This window comes from Lepidochelys kempii, chromosome 6, assembly GCF_965140265.1.
Source record: "Lepidochelys kempii isolate rLepKem1 chromosome 6, rLepKem1.hap2, whole genome shotgun sequence".
Lineage (NCBI taxonomy): Eukaryota > Metazoa > Chordata > Testudines > Cheloniidae > Lepidochelys > Lepidochelys kempii.
Window position 1 is genome coordinate 96,299,185 of NC_133261.1, and position 18,081 is coordinate 96,317,265.

At 47.4% G+C, this 18,081-nt stretch overlaps 1 protein-coding gene and 1 long non-coding RNA gene across 3 annotated transcripts in view; one reads left to right on the forward strand and one right to left on the reverse strand.

Annotated features, from left to right (window-relative positions):
- Nucleotides 1–2,628, reverse strand: part of GTF2A1 (general transcription factor IIA subunit 1) — a 35,386-nt gene extending 32,758 nt beyond the window's left edge. The window contains exon 1 of one of the 2 annotated variants that reach the window (XM_073349349.1): nucleotides 2,361–2,628. Coding sequence is in view for 1 of the 2 variants with exons in the window: in XM_073349348.1 (XP_073205449.1) it covers nucleotides 2,361–2,390 (30 nt within the window). In the remaining variant the exon portion in view is untranslated. The remainder of the gene's footprint in view (nucleotides 1–2,360) is intronic. The other variant, XM_073349348.1, reaches the window with a different exon arrangement.
- LOC140913268 (uncharacterized) lies at nucleotides 1,224–10,278 on the forward strand. Its single transcript, XR_012159511.1, has 2 exons — nucleotides 1,224–1,593; nucleotides 9,476–10,278. It is a non-coding gene; the product is annotated as an uncharacterized lncRNA (long non-coding RNA).
- Nucleotides 10,279–18,081: the final 7,803 nt, after the last annotated feature.

The following is an 18,081-nucleotide window of genomic DNA, read 5'->3' on the forward strand; positions in this document are numbered from 1 at the left end:
AAATAAAATCCAACAGAGAACTTGCCCTTTACCCCTTTTTAGCCTGCACCTCAATCAGATACATTTTAAGGTTTTATTTGATTAATCTTTTATTGCTACAAACTGAACTTTCCAGACACGGTTGTTTTCTAACAACTTTCAAAAGCTGTATTGTTTTAGTAGACAGGTGCAGCTAACTATCTTTGTACAACGGAGAATTCAAGTTTAGTGAGGCTTGCAAAGCAGTTTAGAGATGCTTCAGAATAAATACCATTTTTCCTATACTGCTTCCTATTTATTATATAGTGAGATGAAACACCACACATACAAAAAGGCCTACTTCAGTTATATAGTAACAAAATAAAAAAAACTAAAACTATCAGAGGACAGTCTGTGCTTTTTGAAGGGTCTGCTGACATTTATATTCAGATCCTCATATGCAGACACTGCATGCAGCTTACGGGACACACAATAAACTGCAATGTCCAGAATTAGTGACTAACTTAAGTGACTGAAACCAAAATAAAAAGAAAATACGAAGGCAACAGAAATCACTTTACGCTTATATAAGACTGGTTCTGTTATAATATAAAGGGCTACCTGGCACTTAACATTTGAAGCAATGAATTTTTTTAAATTTGCCTATAATACTGGTGTTGATATTACTTCCACAAAAATTATGAAAAACTTTTAAAAAATTCTAGCCCTTCCTGGAGGGTAATAACATGTGTGTATAGCCATCAGCTTTATCACCTAGAACAGATATTTTAGTGCTACAGAAGTCCAGCCTACAATCTATTGCCAAAAATTAAACATTTTAAATATGTATAGCTTCACAGCTGTAGTCTGTCCACCCTTAAATAAACTTTTGCAAAGTATCATAAAATAGGTATCCCATCTTCTCTCTATACAATACTGGATAAGAACTATTTTAGTTCAACTACCACTTTACCCCAGCAAAAAAGGCACTTAATAGGACAGACATATGTATATACTAGATATTTGCTGCATGACATTCAATAGCTAAGGACTCCAGAATACTTTCAAAATGGGGTTGGGGGACTGGTTGTCTTTCCCTAAGCAACACACACAAAAAAGGAAAGAAAGCTATTTAATTCAGCAGATTATTAAATCTATGAGGGGAACATCCCCCTAAATAACCTAACAGAAATAAGCAACTGCTAGTTTACAAATCCCACAACTCCAGTAATTGGGTTTAAGAGCAGCAGACTAGTGCAGAGGGGACTCTAGCTAACAGCTAAGCAGAAAAAGCAGGGACTGAGTGACAAAGAGACCGTGTCTGTCTCTCTTTCAGTCTCTGCCTCTGGTGCATGCACCTCCCAGCAGCTCTCTCCCTATTTAAAGGCTGATGTGGTGTTTAAATGGAGAGGCGGTGACGTGGGGCTGGAAAGCACCTTCCCATCCTGGCAGAGTCTATATTAGAGAGCGGCAATGGCTCTATATAAACAGGGCAGCCACAGGGAGGAGGAACACAAGGAGCAGGGAGACAGAAAGGCAGGGGAAGCCATGATGGATCTCACAGAGACACAAACAAGGGGGCCAAGCCTGCACCGTAACCGCCCGGACTCGGGGTTTGTCAGCAGCTTTTTGGGGGTAGGCTTGTGGATGGTTTATTCTTTTCAGAGGGGAAGGGAAAGAAGTGATCGGTGGGGCTTGGTGGCTACACAGATTTATGTGACTGCTTATTGCACACCTATGTGAATACAAGTAAAACAAGCCACCTGAGAGTGCAGAAAGCACAAGGGGGAGGAAGGGGTGAGTTGTTTTTTAATTATTTCCTTGCCACTGGGAGAGGCTGGAGGGGGGTTTCTCCTCCGTCAGCCGAGTCTGCAGGGCTGGGACAAGTGCTTTTCAACCATCGCCTCTTTCTTATAACGCTACATAAAATGGCTCCAGCAGTGCCAGGCTGGGTTCCACACATGCCACCAACCCGCCACCTCGCCCCGCACCCCGACGCGGGAGGCAGCGCCTAGCTTCTACAGCAGCATCTCCCCTCGCCTCCCCCGAGGAGGCTCGCCCCCTCCCCAGCCATCCCCCCAGCCTGATGGCGGAGCTACCCGGCTCCCCCCGCCCCAGGCTCGGCCCGCCTCGGGGCTCCTCGCTGGCAGAGACGCTGCCTGCCCGCCGCTCGGCTCTACGCCGCCGCCCCCAGCCCCCGTCCCACTCCGGCGGGTCCCGGCGCCTCTCCCCGCCGGCTCGGGGCTGCGCTCGCCTCCACCGGAGCGTCAGCAGAAGTTGGCGCCTGGCTGGGGGCGCTGCCCCGGCCAGGCCGACCGTTCCCAGCCAGGGATGGCGGGGGGCTTTGAGCCCCGCCTGTGTCGCCGCCCAGGGCCCCCCTTTCCCCCCGGCCCGGTCCTTACCACGGGGTTTGTGTTAGCCGAGCTCGCCATGTCCCGAGCCCCCCGGGACACCCCCACCACGGCGGAGTCGCCCCTAAAACAATAAACCTGCCCGGCGCGTCCCCCCCGAGCCCCGCGCGTCCCGCCCCGGCACACGGGGAGCCCCGCGGCCTGGCCCGGCCTCGTTCGCCGACCCTCGGGCTGCAGCCGCCGCCACCAGCCGCCCGCTCTGCCCGCTTCGCCCCTTTATATAGCAAGAGCCGAGCAGCTGCGCGAGCGGCCAGGGCGAGAGGGGGACGCGGGCGGGGGAGAAGCGAGGCTGCGCGCGAGAGCGTGTGGGACAGAGCTCCGCCCGCCCGAGGTCACGTGTGAGGCTTGCTCCGCCGCCATGACACCTACTGAGGCGGAAGTGGCGGAGGGGTCACGTAATATGCTCCCGCGCTCAGACCTACCGAGGCGGAAGGGAAGGTTCTCCTGCCCTCTTAGTGCCTCTGCCCGGTCAAGATGGAACTACCGGTGAATCCGGGACAGCCCCGGCCCCCCACGACCTCCGGACACGCACAGCGAGTCGGCCTGCCGTTGTCCGGGGCAGAGCTCGAGAGGTATACACAGTCCAACACACTAGAGAACCGGGGCTGTCCTGTTGACTTGACTGTGACACTGAATATTGTTAGCATCGTCTCTCACATGACAGTATCTATTAGAATCTGCCAGCAGGCAGCAGCTGATCTATGGATCTAGCTTGTCTGAGACATCTGTCTCCACAGTGCATAGGAACAACATATGAGAATTAAGCTCATGCTCAAATAAATTGGTTAGTTTCTAAGGTGCCACAAGTACTCCTGTTCTTTATATGAGAATGAGTGGGGGTAAATTAAAAAAAAACCTGATAAGAGGAAATACATTTTTACACAAGGCATAATTAACCCACAGATGTAACTTCCGGAACATGTTATTGAAGCTATGAGCAAAATGAGATTTAAAAAGAAGTTAACAAGGCTATTTATTGTTACTCTGTAGAGGATAACAATAAAGGGATATAAACATATGTCTTGTCTCATGTCTTATATTTAGTTTGTGAGCTCCTTGGGCCAGGGACTTTTTGCTCTTTTTTGCTCTTTGTTTGTACAGTGGGGTCCTGGGCCAGGACTAGTTCTCTTCAGTGCTACAGTTATACAAATAAAAAATAATATTATCCTGGAATGGGGATAATGATCATGTCTTGAAATGTTTGGAGCATGTAGTTGCTAACAGGACTAGTGAAAGAAATCTTAGACGTGGTCTGTATCCCAAGAACTTGACAGTTTTATTACATATTGATTACAAAAAGAAAAGGAGGACTTGTGGCACCTTAGCGACTAACCAATTTATTTGAGCATGAGCTTTCGTGAGCTACAGCTCACTTCATCGGATGCATACCGTGGAAACTGCAGAAGACATTATATACACACAGAGACCATGAAACAATACCTCCTCCCACCCCACTGTCCTGCTGGTAATAGCTTATCTAAAGTGATCAGCAGGACAGTGGGGTGGGAGGAGGTATTGTTTCATGGTCTCTGTGTGTATATAATGTCTTCTGCAGTTTCCACGGTATGCATCCAATGAAGTGAGCTGTAGCTCACAAAAGCTCATGCTCAAATAAATTGGTTAGTCTCTAAGGTGCCACAAGTACTCCTTTTCTTTTTGCGAATACAGACTAACACGGCTGTTACTCTGAAACCTGTCATATTGATTACAGTAACAGCACCTGAGAGAAGACTGGTGTCTCTCTTCCCACCATCCACCACCACATATAGCCCCTCTCTTCCTGCCACAATTTCCGTCTCACCCTCCCCTTCCCGACCCATTAAAACTTTAGAAGTCAGGTATGCACAAATATTGTTGGTAGAACCTGTCACCATCTGTTTTTCTTTGGGGGACGGGATGGGGCTATATCTCAGTAAGCTCTTGCTCAAATTATCCCAAATGTAGACCACTAACTCCAGCCTCCTTCCCACCCCACCCCCTCGCAGAGTCACAGCACATTTCAAGACAATCCAGGCATGCATGCAAATTAAAATGAAGAATTAATTAAAAGAGTATGTAGAAGAAACATAACAAAAGTTTTCTCAATCTTAACTGTAGCAGAGCTGGTGCTCTGCTATATCTGTGTATGAAATTAATAATTATCCACTGCTTTATTGCATACGGATCCCCAGCACAGGATGATCCTGAAAACATAGGAAGCTCAGAGATGTGAAGTGGCCCATTCATCTGAATGTGATGGTCTCTGCTGAATCAGAACATTCCATGGAGATGAATACACCTTGAAACAATAGCTCTGAGATGTGTGAACTTCTCCCTTCATATCAATGGGTGTCCCATCCCCATTCCTGAAAGCTTGAGAGCATGGGATATACATCAAGCATGACCACTCCCAACTCTTCATCCCCATCTCAGCAGTGTGTTCTTGACACATGGCTCTCCGTATGCCTGTTCTGAGCTCCCCACCCAGGACAGGGCTTCCCCAGATCCCCACAGCCCCCCTCATTCTCCTCCAGTTCTGATCCAGCCCCCTCAGGTCTCCCTAACACCCGTTCAGCCTCTTTGAGTCCCCCAGCTCCAATCTAGTACCTCTCCTGCCCCCCTTTCCTGATCCACTCTTTTAGCCCTGTTTTAAGCCCCCACAAGCCGTCCCCTAGACCTCCTCTCAGTTCCCTCCAGCTCTGTTCCAACTCCCCCCACTCCCCCATCCTCCCATCTCTGATCTAAATCCCCCAAGGGTGCTCCAACCCACTTCTCCCACCCTCAACATCTCTGATCCCTCCCCCCGGCTCTACCCACTTCTGCTCCATCCTCTCCACCCCAAACTCCCTCTCCCTCAATCCCTCCCAGTTCCCCCTGCTCCTCCACTCCATACAAAGCAGCCAAAGCTTTTGCCTTAAACTCTGTCTCTAGGGGGGCTGTGTTTCCTGTCTCTACTCTACCATGTTCCCATGCATTCCCCAGCACTATGATCTCCCCGTGCCTTCTCCACACACCCTTGCTGGCTACTCACAACTGGGGCCCAGGGTTGCCCCAGCTACAGGGGCCCCTCAGCCCAGCCCCCTCTGCCCTGGGGGGCCAGCACACTTCTCCTGGCAGCCCCGTCTGCTGTGGTGCAACACAGCTCATCTTCTGCTGGACTGGCAGTGGCATGAAGGGGGATACGTGTGTGTAGCTAGATCCGAGAGCCCTCCATGGCTAGCAGCCCTTTGTACCACCAGCACAAACAGCCCATCCCCTGTTCTGATTGCCAGACCCCTGGGTTCTATCTACTGGGGATAATCTGTGTATACACTCCTGTTAGATTTCGAGGCAGTGGGTATACAGGCACCGGGATGCTTGGGTCCTACACACTGCACCAACCAGGGGTGCAGTTCCCTTACATCTCCAGACAGGGGATGGCACCCCCATTCCTGTTGTCTCTCTGTCCTCATGGGTTCTAAATTGAAATCATATTCTAACTGGGCCCCGATAACCTCATGATGCCTGGCGTGATTGCACCACTTTAGTTATGTTAGTGGGCTACATCTTGGGGACCCCTTGGTTAAGTGATCCCAAATCTGGATCAGTAACCCTCACCTCCATGAGGCACACAAAATTTCAAGGCAATTTGAATAACCATGCATATTTTAGAGCTTGTCTTTAACTTAATTAATTATAACTACAGCAGTGGCAAGTTCCCTGCTATAATAGACAAGACACAAAACGGGAGGGAGGGGAAACAAGCACAGAGAGGTGATTTGACTTGCCCAAGGTTACACAAGAGGTCAGTAGAGCTAGGAACAGAACTGGCCCACCTGAAATCCAGGCCAGTACCTATCCACAAGGAGATTATAGTGCCTCTCAATATATACAACTATATGTGTCTAATGCACAGTGGTTTCTGGCTGCTAATCTACACTGGGATCTTTGTCTTGATTAAGTCACAAAATAGCTCCAAGCCTGCGTTTTTCCATCTGTAGAAAGAGTATAATACAGAGGAGAAGAAACTGTAATTCTTAATCAGCATTTATAACTTGGGATAAGTAGATTAAAAGTGATATTAAAGTATGTTTTATTATGAACTGTCAATCTTGTTTCTTTGTTAAAGTAAGATTAACATGGCAAAATTAAACACAAAAAAGTTCGGAAATGAAAAAGGTAAGATTCTATCAGTAAATTGCCCATACTTTATATTAATATTTACTCTGTATTAACAACTCTATCATATTAATATTATAGAGATAGTCTGTATTAACAACTTTGTCATATTCATATGATAGAGTTAGGCCCAAGCTGCAAAGTGCAGATGTATGTAGAAGAAACATCCTTTAAACAAACGTTTTCTTAATCTTAACTGTAGCAGAGCACGCTATAATTGTGTGTGAAATTAATCATTATCTGATGAGAACCAAATTTTCCAAAATTCAGGTGGTCTGATCCAGGGTCTTAGTTTGACCCATTATGGAGACAGGAGCTAGCCGGTATGTTCAGCTGGAGGTGACTAGAATTTGTTTGGGCCCATCACTACTAATTAGTCAATGGAATGTGGAGGCAAATTAGTGTGGCTCAGATTGAAGTCCTAATCTTTTTGTGTTTTTAGTTGTATGTACTTATAAACTGTGATTTTTTTCAACACCACTCCCCCAAGAGGCCTGGAGTCAAAGGCAATGTACTTAGGTTTACACAGTGTCAGCGTAGACACCGTATTACTTTCATCGACTGTTACTGGCCTCCAGAAGCTGTCCCACAATGCCCCACAGTGACCACTCTGATCATCATTGTGAACTCCACTGACCAGAGGCCTCTCCCCTTTAAAGCCTTGTGAATTTTTGAAATTCCTTTTCTTTGATGCTCAACTTGGCAAGCATACCTAGCAATTCTCCATTGTTGTATGCAACTGCCCAGCTGACCATGCCACCTACACTTGCAGACGTGCTCCTGCCTGGAGTGCACAGGAGGTGTTGGTTGGGTCTCTTGGGTCTGTGGCGAGAAGAGGCTGTACATACACAGTTCCGATCCAGCCATACAAATGTGGACATCTACAAGCAGATTGCTCTGGGCATGCGGGAGAAAGGCTACAACAGGGACCAACAACAGTGCCATGTGAAAGCTAAGGAGCTGTGGCAGGCATACCAAAAGGCAAGGGAGGCCAACAATTGATCTGGTGCAGAGCTGCAGACCTGCTGCTTTTACAAAGAACTGCATGCCACCCTCAGTGGAGACCCCGCCATCATCCCCAAAGCCTCATGGATACTTCGGAGAAGCCTGAGACACAGGCCCCTACTATGAACAGTGAGGAGGAGGAGGTGGATGAGGAGCATGGGGAACAGGCTACTGGTGATACAGCTGCACAGCAAGCCAGGATGTGTTTTTGGCTTCACTGTAAATTACAGGGATGGAACGCCCAAAGTAGCAGGACACATCTGTTGATTTACTCTTTTTTACTTGTGCTAGAAGAAGTAGTGAAACAACGAAGAGAGGTTGAATTGCTATCTGTTTTTCATTCCCCTCTAGAGTTAGGTGGTGGGGAGGGGGCGGAGAAGGGGGGCAATGCGGACCAGTTTGTTTATGTGCACCGGGATGTCCTGTGAATCCTCCAAAAAGATCTCAGTTAAGCTTTCATGGAGGTACTCTGCAATCCTCTGCCAAAGGTTACTGGGGAGGGCTGCCTTATTTCTTCCTCTATGGTAAGACACTTTCCTGTGCCATTTAGCGATTACTTCAGCAGGGACCACTGCAGTACACAGACTAGCAGCATACGGGCCCAGGCAGCATCGGGATGCCAGCAGCAGCTGTGCTCTCTCTGGCTTTGTTACCTTCAGGAGTAAGATATCAGCTAAAATCAGCACTGCCTGTGGAAAACGGTGTCAGTATTCAGCTCTACTGCTCTATACGCATATACTCATGCCTCTGAGGCCTTGTCTACACTACCCGCTGGATCGGCAAGTAGTCATCGAGCTATTGGGGATCGATTTATCATGTCTAGAGTAGACGTGATAAATCGATCCCTGATTGCTCTCCTGTCGACTCCGAAACTACATCACAGCGAGAGGCAGAAGTGGAGTCGACGGGGGAGCGGCCATTGATCCTGCGCCGCGAGGACGCAAAGTAAGTGATTCTAAGTCGATCTAAGATATGTCGACTTCAGCTACACTATTCTCGTAGCTGAAGTTGCGTATCTTAGATCGATCCCCCCCCACTGTAGACCAGGCCTGAATTATTCCTCCACCCTCATTTTCCCACCCCCACACCTGAGGACTATACTCAGCATGGTTGGTGCTGTGACTGGCACTGCCAAGGTAGAGTTACCAACTTTCTAACAGCAGAAAACCAAACACCCTTGCCCTGCCCCACCCCTTCTCTGAGGGCCCCCTGCTCACTCCATTCCCCCCTCCCTCCATTGCTCACTCTCCTCCACCCCCACTTGCGCATTTTCACCAGGCTGAGGCAGGGGGTTGGAGTGCGGGAGGGGATGAGGGCTGTGGCTGGGGGTGCAAGCTCTGGGGTGGGGCCAGGGATGAGGGGTTTGGGTGCAGGAGGGGACTCTCGGCTGGGGGTGCAGGCTCCAGGGTTGGGCTGAGGGGTTCGGAGTGCAGGAGTGGGTGTGGCCTCCAGGAGGGAGTTGGGTGCAGGAGGGGGCTCAAGGATGGGCAGGAGGTTGGGGTACTTACCTCAGGCAGCTCCCAGAAGTAGCAGCATGTCCCTCTGGGTGTCTCCTAGGCAAAGGTGTGGCCAGGCAGCTCTGTGTGCTGTCCCCATCCATAGGCGCCGCCCCCGCAACTTCCATTGGCCATAATTCCTCGGACATGCTGCTGCTTCTGGGAGCCGAATGGAGCCACGGTAGGCAGGGAGCCTACCTTAGCTCTGCTGCTGTGCTGCTGACCGGACTTTTAGCGGCCCAGTCAGTGGTGCTGACCAGAACTGCCACAGTCCCTTTTCGACCAGGCATTCCGGTTGAAAACCGGGATGCCTGGCAACTCTAGCACCATACTATATCAATTCCAAGGGGAAGTGAGAATGTAGCACTTATAACTTTCTGGGATCAAGGGGAGTGAGTTCAGTATCCTACGTTTCAATTTCTGTAGTGAAAACATCGACAATGGCACTTTTCTGTGTTGTATCTGCAGCTGATGCCATTGTGGCCTTGAGGGTCTCCCCCTCCACACCCATGGAACATCTGAGGCAGATAAGGAGGAGAAAGAAGAGGACTTGGGATGACATGTTCTAGGAGATGCTGCAAGCCAGTGTTGCATCAGAGAATGACACCAGGGCCTGGAGGATGACCCTTGCAGACAGCATGCAGAAGGCAAGAGTGGAGAGAAGGAAGGCCAGGAATCCAAGCTGGAAAAGAAGAGGGAGATGCACCAGGACATAATGGGGCTTCTCAGGCAGCAAACAGAGATGCTGCAGACTCTGGTAGACCTGCGCTCAAGCGTCCTGTGCTGGCCTCCCTCTGCAGCCCATAGACAACTCAATGTCCGGACCTCCCTACACCTCCCCTCAGCGTCCATATGCCATTAAGAGCTGCTGCACTACCCTACCACTCCACCCCGAGGAACATTAAAGACAATCACAAGTGCACATTCACTGACCTGTGAAAGACATGGTTGGTGTATGTGTATCTGAAATGGAAATGACTGTTCTTTCCCCTTCATAATTTCTGGTCCCTTAATTTTTTATGATTTATAAAGTGCTAAATAGTTGTTTTATTTTCCTGGCTCATGTTACAGAATACAATTCTATTTTTTGGAACATAAGTCATCTTTATTAATTCACAACATATGCTGACTGGTGCTGAGCAGGGCTGACATCAACCAATTTCCTGTTACTTTATTTTATCACAGAACACATAACATCAATCTCAGACAGTATTAACAGGTGCATTGTCAGTGTTATATTCCTACACGTAGCACTCACTGCAAGATTCATACTGGGCTGCAAAAGAGCAAGGCTTGTTAGAGCACACTACAGCACCACACACTACTCTGGCTCACTATTAAAATGTTCTTTCAAAGCCTCCCTGAGCTGTATAGCTCCACATTGAGCTCTTTGAATAAACCTTGTGTCTGGCTGACAGCTGCTCCACCTCTGCCCTGCATCCCAGCAAAACTTTCCCCCCTTTGCATCACAGATATTATGCAGAACACAGCAGGCAGATATAACCATTGGGATATTTTTCTCAGTGAAGTCTAATCTGCACCTGCTGAGCTGGTAGTTGAATTTTTCCTTGGTGCTGTCGAGGTTGCCGGTGTACAGCTTCATGAGCCATGGGAGCTAGGGGTATGCTGGGGGGAAAGAAAGTCCCCGCTGGTCAGGAAAGAAAGTCCCTGCTTGCAGATTTCTGAACATTCCTGGGTTCTTAAAGATGTGCACGTCATACACCTCCCCTGACCAGTCCACACTGATGTCAGTAATGTATCCGTGGTGGTCCACCAGCACTTGTATTACCATGGAAAAGTAGCCCTTTCTGTTGATATACTCTGTGGCAAGATGGTCTGGTGGTAAAATAGGGATATGTGTACCATCTAGCACCCCATGTAGTTTGGGAACCCCATTGCTGAAAAACCATCCACTATGCCCTGCACATTGCCCAGAGTCACAATCCTGCATGGCAGCAGTCAATTAATGGCCTAGCACACTTCCATGACAGCCTCCCCTGCAGTGGATTTCCCGACTCCAAATTGATTCTCAACTGTCCGGTAACAATCTGGCATTGCAAGTTTCTACAGTGCAATCGCCACTCACTTTTCAGCTGTCAGTGTGGCTCTCATTTTGGTGACCCTATGCTGGAGGGTTGAGGGAGTTTGGCATACAGATCCAGGAATATGGCCTTGTGCATTTGAAAGTTCTGCAGCCACTGCTTGTTATCCCAAACCTGCATCACACTGCAATCCCACCAGTCGGTGCTTGTCTCTTGGGCCCAGAACTGGCACTCCACTGTCTACAGCTGCTCCATGAATGCTGCCAACAACCTTGAATTGTTTCTTTCTGTGGCTCACAGCAATCAACCCTCCAAGAAATTGTCATGTTCCCTATGGCTCCTCTTGCAGCTCTGCAACACTGCAGGATCAGATGCCCTGTGCTTGAAATGCTCATGACAATAGTGCAGAGCTGTGCAGGCTCCATGCTTCTGTCAGCAATGATGGACAGCAAGGAAGGACACACAGGTTTGTGGGGATTTTGAAAAGAGGCATCAAATATTATGGGATGCAGATGAAATTATGGGGTGGAGAACACTGCATTGTGGGAAGTTGAACTCATGCTCCCAGTCACCCCTGCATGACTCATTCCAGCCCCAGAAGGCATTGTGTAAACTTCCCACAGCACCCTAGATGGTGGTGAGTTGCACAGTGGGATAGTTACCCATGGTGCACTGCATTTTGCATCGATACAAGCGCTCCTGGTGAGGATGCGCACCGCCGACACAAGAAGTGTAGTGTGCCCGCACACAAGCAGTACAATAACTGGTGGCTGTATGTCGACATTTTTTAGGTTGACATAATTTTGGAGTGTAAACATGGCATAAGTCAGAGTCTCCCTCTTAAATTATCTTCAATTTTAATTTCCCTTTTTAAAAAAAGCTTTATTTTCAGCGCTTTTACTCTCATTTGCCATCCTGCAAAAGTGAAGAATGGACAATAAATCCAGAGGGTTTATATAAACTAAGAGAAACCAATACCAAACCACAGGATCAGATTACAATGTTTAGAGAGCATCATCTTTCCACCATATAGTGAAGTTACCCAATGAAGTCTGTGTGATGTTTTGAGGAACATGATATATTCCCTTAACTCTGGAAACCACTGTTAGATGCATTAAGAATAGCTAACATATTGATTGCTCATTTGGACAGCTGAATAAAGTAGCTGCTGGCTGAAACATCCTGGAGTAATCAGTGAAGGCCATTTATCAGCATGCTGTTCAGCTCAAAATCCTTTCTCAGATCGACTGATGCAGGGTCTTGTGTGTGGTGAGAGTCTTAACTGCTTTTTAAATGCAGTTATTTTATTACCTGGGTTTCTCATTGCTGGGGTTCATGGATCACAGCCAATGACGTTTTGTCTGTTGCCATAACCCCATCATCAGTTGAACAGTGATGATTCAGAACAGTTGGAGGCTGAGTGTTTGACAAATCTTCTGTCACTTAAACAGCACAAAGGCTGGGCAGTATCGAAGGAATGTGCTGTCATGGAGTTGCTGATGGAGTAGGACACACATTCACAGGCAGGCTCTTCACCATCAGAATTTTAGAATTCTCCCCACCACTATCCAGAAATCACATACAATAATTAGAATGATTGTTTATTTGTATTACGGTAACCCCTAGAGGATCCATTGTGTTAGCCACTGTACATGTACACAATGAAAAGATGGTCACTGGCCCAAAAAGCAGGTCCTTCTTGCATTTTAGTTTGCATAATGACAGGTGGTGTCTACATCTGAGTGGTGGATCAATTGATTCTTGTTCAGATAGGGGAAAATCCTAAAGTTATACTCAGAGTTTGACAGACTTTGACAGTCTATACTTCAGCAAAATTCCCAGTGACTCCTATTTTGCCTGAGTAAAAATGGAGTAAGGATTTCAGGGCCCCATTCTGACACCCTTACTCATTCAGTCCCACTGAAATCAACAGGCCTACTCATCTGAGTAAAGATGAACATGCAGGGAACTCCAGTTTAGGCCTTGGCTTGATGAGGGTTTAAAGTGTGATGCTAGCACATTTTAGCCAACATGTATGAACTAACAGTAGTTTGCAGTGTTGTTGTAGTTGTGTTGGTCCCAGAATATGAAAGAAACAAGGTGGGTGAGGTAATATCTTTTATTGGACCAACTTCTATTGGTGTAAGGGACAAGCTTTCGAGCTACACAGAGCTCTTCTTCAGGTCTCAGGAAGGAAGCAGTGTCTGAGCAGCTGAGCTAAATACAAATTGGGACAGATTGTTAAACAGACGGGGCAATGCATGTAACCCTCAATTGCCCACTTCATTTTGAGTGATCACCTCCAACATGTTTAGCATATCTGGCCCATAAATACCTTGCAATGCCAGCTACAAAAGTGCCTGGCGAATGCCTGTCTTTCAGGTGACATTGTAAATAAGAAGCAGGCAGCATTATCTCCCATAAATCATAATGGAAACAAACTTGTTTGTTTTGGTGTTTGGCTGAACAAGAAGTAGGGTGGAGTAGACTTGTAGGCTCTAAAATTTTTACATTGTTTTGTTTCTGAGTGCAGTTATATAACAAAAAAAAGTTGTAAGTTGACTTTCACGATAAAAAGATCGCACTACAGTGCTTGTGATTGAAAAATACAACTTTTTATTTATCTTTTTCCAGTGTAAATATTTTAATCAAAAATAATATCAAGTAAGCACTGTAAACTTTGTATTCTGTGTTGTAATTGAAATCAATATATTTGAAAATTGTAGAAAAACATCCAAAATATTTATAATAAATTTCAATTGGTATTCTGTTATTGTTTAACAGTGCAATTAAAACTGTGATTAATCACAATTAATTTTTTCAATCACTTGACAGTTCTACTATAAACTTAGTTTGATGGAAGCTGCCTTATGTTGATCTAATAATGTTTGCATCTACAGTATCGCTGCCCTAACTCACCTGTTACGTTGACTTAGTTACTCCACCTCTGCGAGAAGTGTAGCGCTTAATTCAATGTTGACGGGCTGACAGAGAGGCAATATAGATGCAGTGTTGTATAAGTCGACTGAAGCTGAAATGGCCTCCAGGAGGTGTCACACAATACTCCACTGTGAGCACTCTGATGATTGTTTTCAACTCCGCTGCACAGCAGCCAGGTACACAAGAAATAGCCCCTCTGCTGTAAAAGCCCTGGGAACTTTTCAATTCCCATTTCCTGTTTGATCAGTGTGGAGAGCTCACCAGCCCAACTGATCATCAGATCAAAAGAAATCTGATAAGGATAAGTGCAGGGTCCTGCACTTAGGATGGAAGAATCCAATGCACCGCTACAGACTAGGGACCGAATGGCTAGGCAGCAGTTCTGCGGAAAAGGACCTAGGGGTGACAGTGGACGAGAAGCTGGATATGAGCCAGCAGTGTGCCCTTGTTGCCAAGAAGGCCAATGGCATTTTGGGATGTATAAGTAGGGGCATAGCGAGCAGATCGAGGGACGTGATCGTTCCCCTCTATTCGACATTGGTGAGGCCTCATCTGGAGTACTGTGTCCAGTTTTGGGCCCCACACGACAAGAAGGATGTGGATAAATTGGAGAGAGTCCAGCGAAGGGCAACAAAAATGATTAGGGGTCTAGAACACATGACTTATGAGGAGAGGCTGAGGGAGCTGGGATTGTTTAGCCTGCAGAAGAGAAGAATGAGGGGGGATTTGATAGCTGCTTTCAACTACCTGAAAGGGGGTTCCAAAGAGGATGGCTCTAGACTGTTCTCAATGGTAGCAGATGACAGGACGAGGAGTAATGGTCTCAAGTTGCAGTGGGGGAGGTTTAGATTGGATATTAGGAAAAACTTTTTCACTAAGAGGGTGGTGAAACACTGGAATGCGTTACCTAGGGAGGTGGTAGAATCTCCTTCCTTAGAGGTTTTTAAGGTCAGGCTTGACAAAGCCCTGGCTGGGATGATTTAACTGGGAATTGGTCCTGCTTCGAGCAGGGGGTTGGACTAGATGACCTTCTGGGGTCCCTTCCAACCCTGATATTCTATGATTCTATGATCATGGCGACTCAGTGCCACAAACATACTCCAGCCTTGAGTACACAGGAGGTGGTGAATCTTATCTGTCTCTGGGGAGAAGAGTATGCAAGCACAGCTCCGATCCAGCTGTAGAAACATAGACATCTATAAAAAGATCGCGCGGGGCATAGAGGAGAAGGGCTACACCCAGGCCACACAGCAGTGCCATGTGAAAATCAAAGAATTTTGGCAGACATACCAGAAGACAAGGGAGGCAAACAGTTATTCTGGTTCTCCACCATAAACATGCTGCTTCTACAATGAGCTGCAAGTGATTCTTGGCGGCGACCCCACCATTACCCCCACATGCATCGTGGATACCTCACAGGAGTCTGAGTCCTGGGCCACCTCAGGCAACAATGAGGAGGAGATTTTAGACAAGGAAGAGGAGGAGAATGGGAGACAGGCGAGAGGGGGATCCATTCTCCCTGAGAGCCACGACTAGCATTGTGGTCAAGCGTGTTGCTGAGGAAGGCACCTCTGATGAGTATGCTGTTCCAATCAAACTGTAGGAGTTACATGCTCATATATTTTATGTTTAATATGAAGAAAAAGTGAGGTGCAGTGGGTATCTGATTCCCAGTGGCCGCTCCAGCTACACAGAGGATGCCCCTCAGACAAGACTGTTTATGTGCACTGGGATGGCCCAGGAATCCTCCATAGAGGTCTCAAGGAAACTTTTCTGAAGGTACTCTGCAATCTTTTGCAGAAGATTTGTTATTTCTTCCACCATGGTAGGCCACTTTCTCACGTCAGTCTAGTATTAATTCTGGAAGCATCACTGAGGTACACAGCATAGCAGCATGAGGGCCAGGTCTGTACCCGGACACTTGCAGCATCTGCTCCCCTGTCACCTCCGTTACCCTCAAGAGGCTGATATCACATAGGATCACCTAGAGGAAATGGTGGAAGTTTTCATTACAAGTGCTTGTACCACAAACAACAGAGCATGTCATTCTCCCACCCATGGTGATTTCCGGGTCCCTCAACCACGGTTTCCCTAACATGCTTGTGGTTTGAGTGGCAGGGAACGACATTGACCTAAGAATCTGCAAGCCCAGGGCGACTGTTACCAGCAGTGTCAAGGGAAGGGGAAGGGGGGTTCTGTGTTCTCTTGTGGCCGCAAACTCTCCCCCACCCCCCACCCCAGAGTTGCCTCGGCCACAGATCGCATTTTTGGAGGCTTAACACTGGTCCCCAGTCTCTGTGAACCATCCATGTTGCTAAGGGGAGGGGGCATTGTCTACCTGCCCACATGTACTTCTCATGCAGGTTGCCCACAAGTTGCAGCACAAGGCCCATCACCCATGTCCCTGGGCCATACTCACCATGGCTGGAACGGCAAACCGGTTCATTGAACAGCTAGGGATACTGATTATATTCCGTCTTGCACTTCAGTGAAATAAGGGGAGTGATTTTTAAATAGCAATTTTGTACTAGACCCAGGGTATGCACTGACAATGGTTGCCTTGTGCTGCGCATGCCTTACAGTGGAAAGCTTGGCCTTCAGCTTAACCTTCACACCAGTGGAGAGGTTTTTGCAGATTAGAAAACGGACAAAGAGAAAACACAATGACATGTTCAACAAAATATTGAACACCTCTGGCACTCTATGTATTCTTTGGCAAGGTGGTCTGGCGCCAAGGTGGTCTGTGCCCCACTGCAGTTAGGGAACCCCATCATTGCAAAACCATCCACTATGTCCTGCACATTGCCCGGAGTCACTATTCTTCTTAGCAGAAGTCGATTAATGGTCCTGCCACTTGGACCATAACAGCTCCCACAGTGGATTTACCAACTCCAGATTGATTCCCCACTGACCGGTAGCAATCTGGCATTCCAAGCTTCCAAACAGCAATCGCCACTCGCTTTTCCACTGTCAGAGCAGGTCTCCTTTTAGTATTGCTGGGGAAAGCTCCTGGGAAGTGGCCTTCCACATTTGAAAGTTCTGCAGCCATTGCTCATCATCCCATAACTGCGATCCCACCAGTCAGTGCTTGTTTCCCAGGACCAGAAATGACACTCCACTGTGTTCAGCTGCTGCGTGACTGCCAGCAGCAACTGGGAATTGTTTTGTTCTCTGGCTTGCAAGAGGGCTGCTCGAATGATATCACGTTTCACGTGGTGGCTCCCGTCTCGGCTCTGGAAATACTTCAGGATAAGGTGCAAGGTGTTTGTAATGCTCACAACAAGAGTGCACAGCTGAGCGGGGTCCTCACTTTTTGGGGTATTGTGTACATGCAGCTAAGCCAGCCTTTTGAAAAAAGGCCTGAAAAAGTATGGGTTGTTTGCTGTTGATATCAGGGGAGGGAGGGAGGAAGTAAACTGCATCATGGGAGGTTGAAGCTATGTTCCCATTCCCCCCCAACAATGTTTTGGTTCCATGAGGCATTGCAAGCCCTTCCCCAAAACCCCTGCTGCTAGTTGCACTGTGGGATAGCTGCCCAGGGCACACTGCTCTCTGCATCGATGCAAGTGCTGCTAGGAGGATGCACTCCACTGACACAATGAGCGTGGTGTAGACCCGCCCAATCAACTTAATTACTGTGGCAGCTGGATGTCGACTTAAATTAAGTCGATTTAACTTTGTAGTTTAGACATGCCCTAAGAGAGTGCAGAGTGAGTTACATCGGTGTTACAATCAACCAATCCTTTCCCAGCTGAGATTCCCTTAAGATTTGTTTAGGTCCTGGTTATACTGGGATTTTTGCCTAGGTGTAACTAAACAGGGCAAATCTCCAGTGTAGATGTGCAGCACCAGTGTAAGTTACCAGGGTAAATCACATTGGTGCAAGCCTTGTTTTGCTTCTGTTCAGCATCTGTACATTAGAGGTTTGCAGTGATGTTACAATGTAATTACACCAGTGCAAATTTCTCTAGTCTAGACAAGCCCTTAGGCTCCTTTACATGTATTTACTCAGGGCCTTTAGGCTTTTGCCATCTGTATAATTTATTTACTTCTATAGAGTTTCTCCTGATTTACACTAGCATCAGTGAGTGA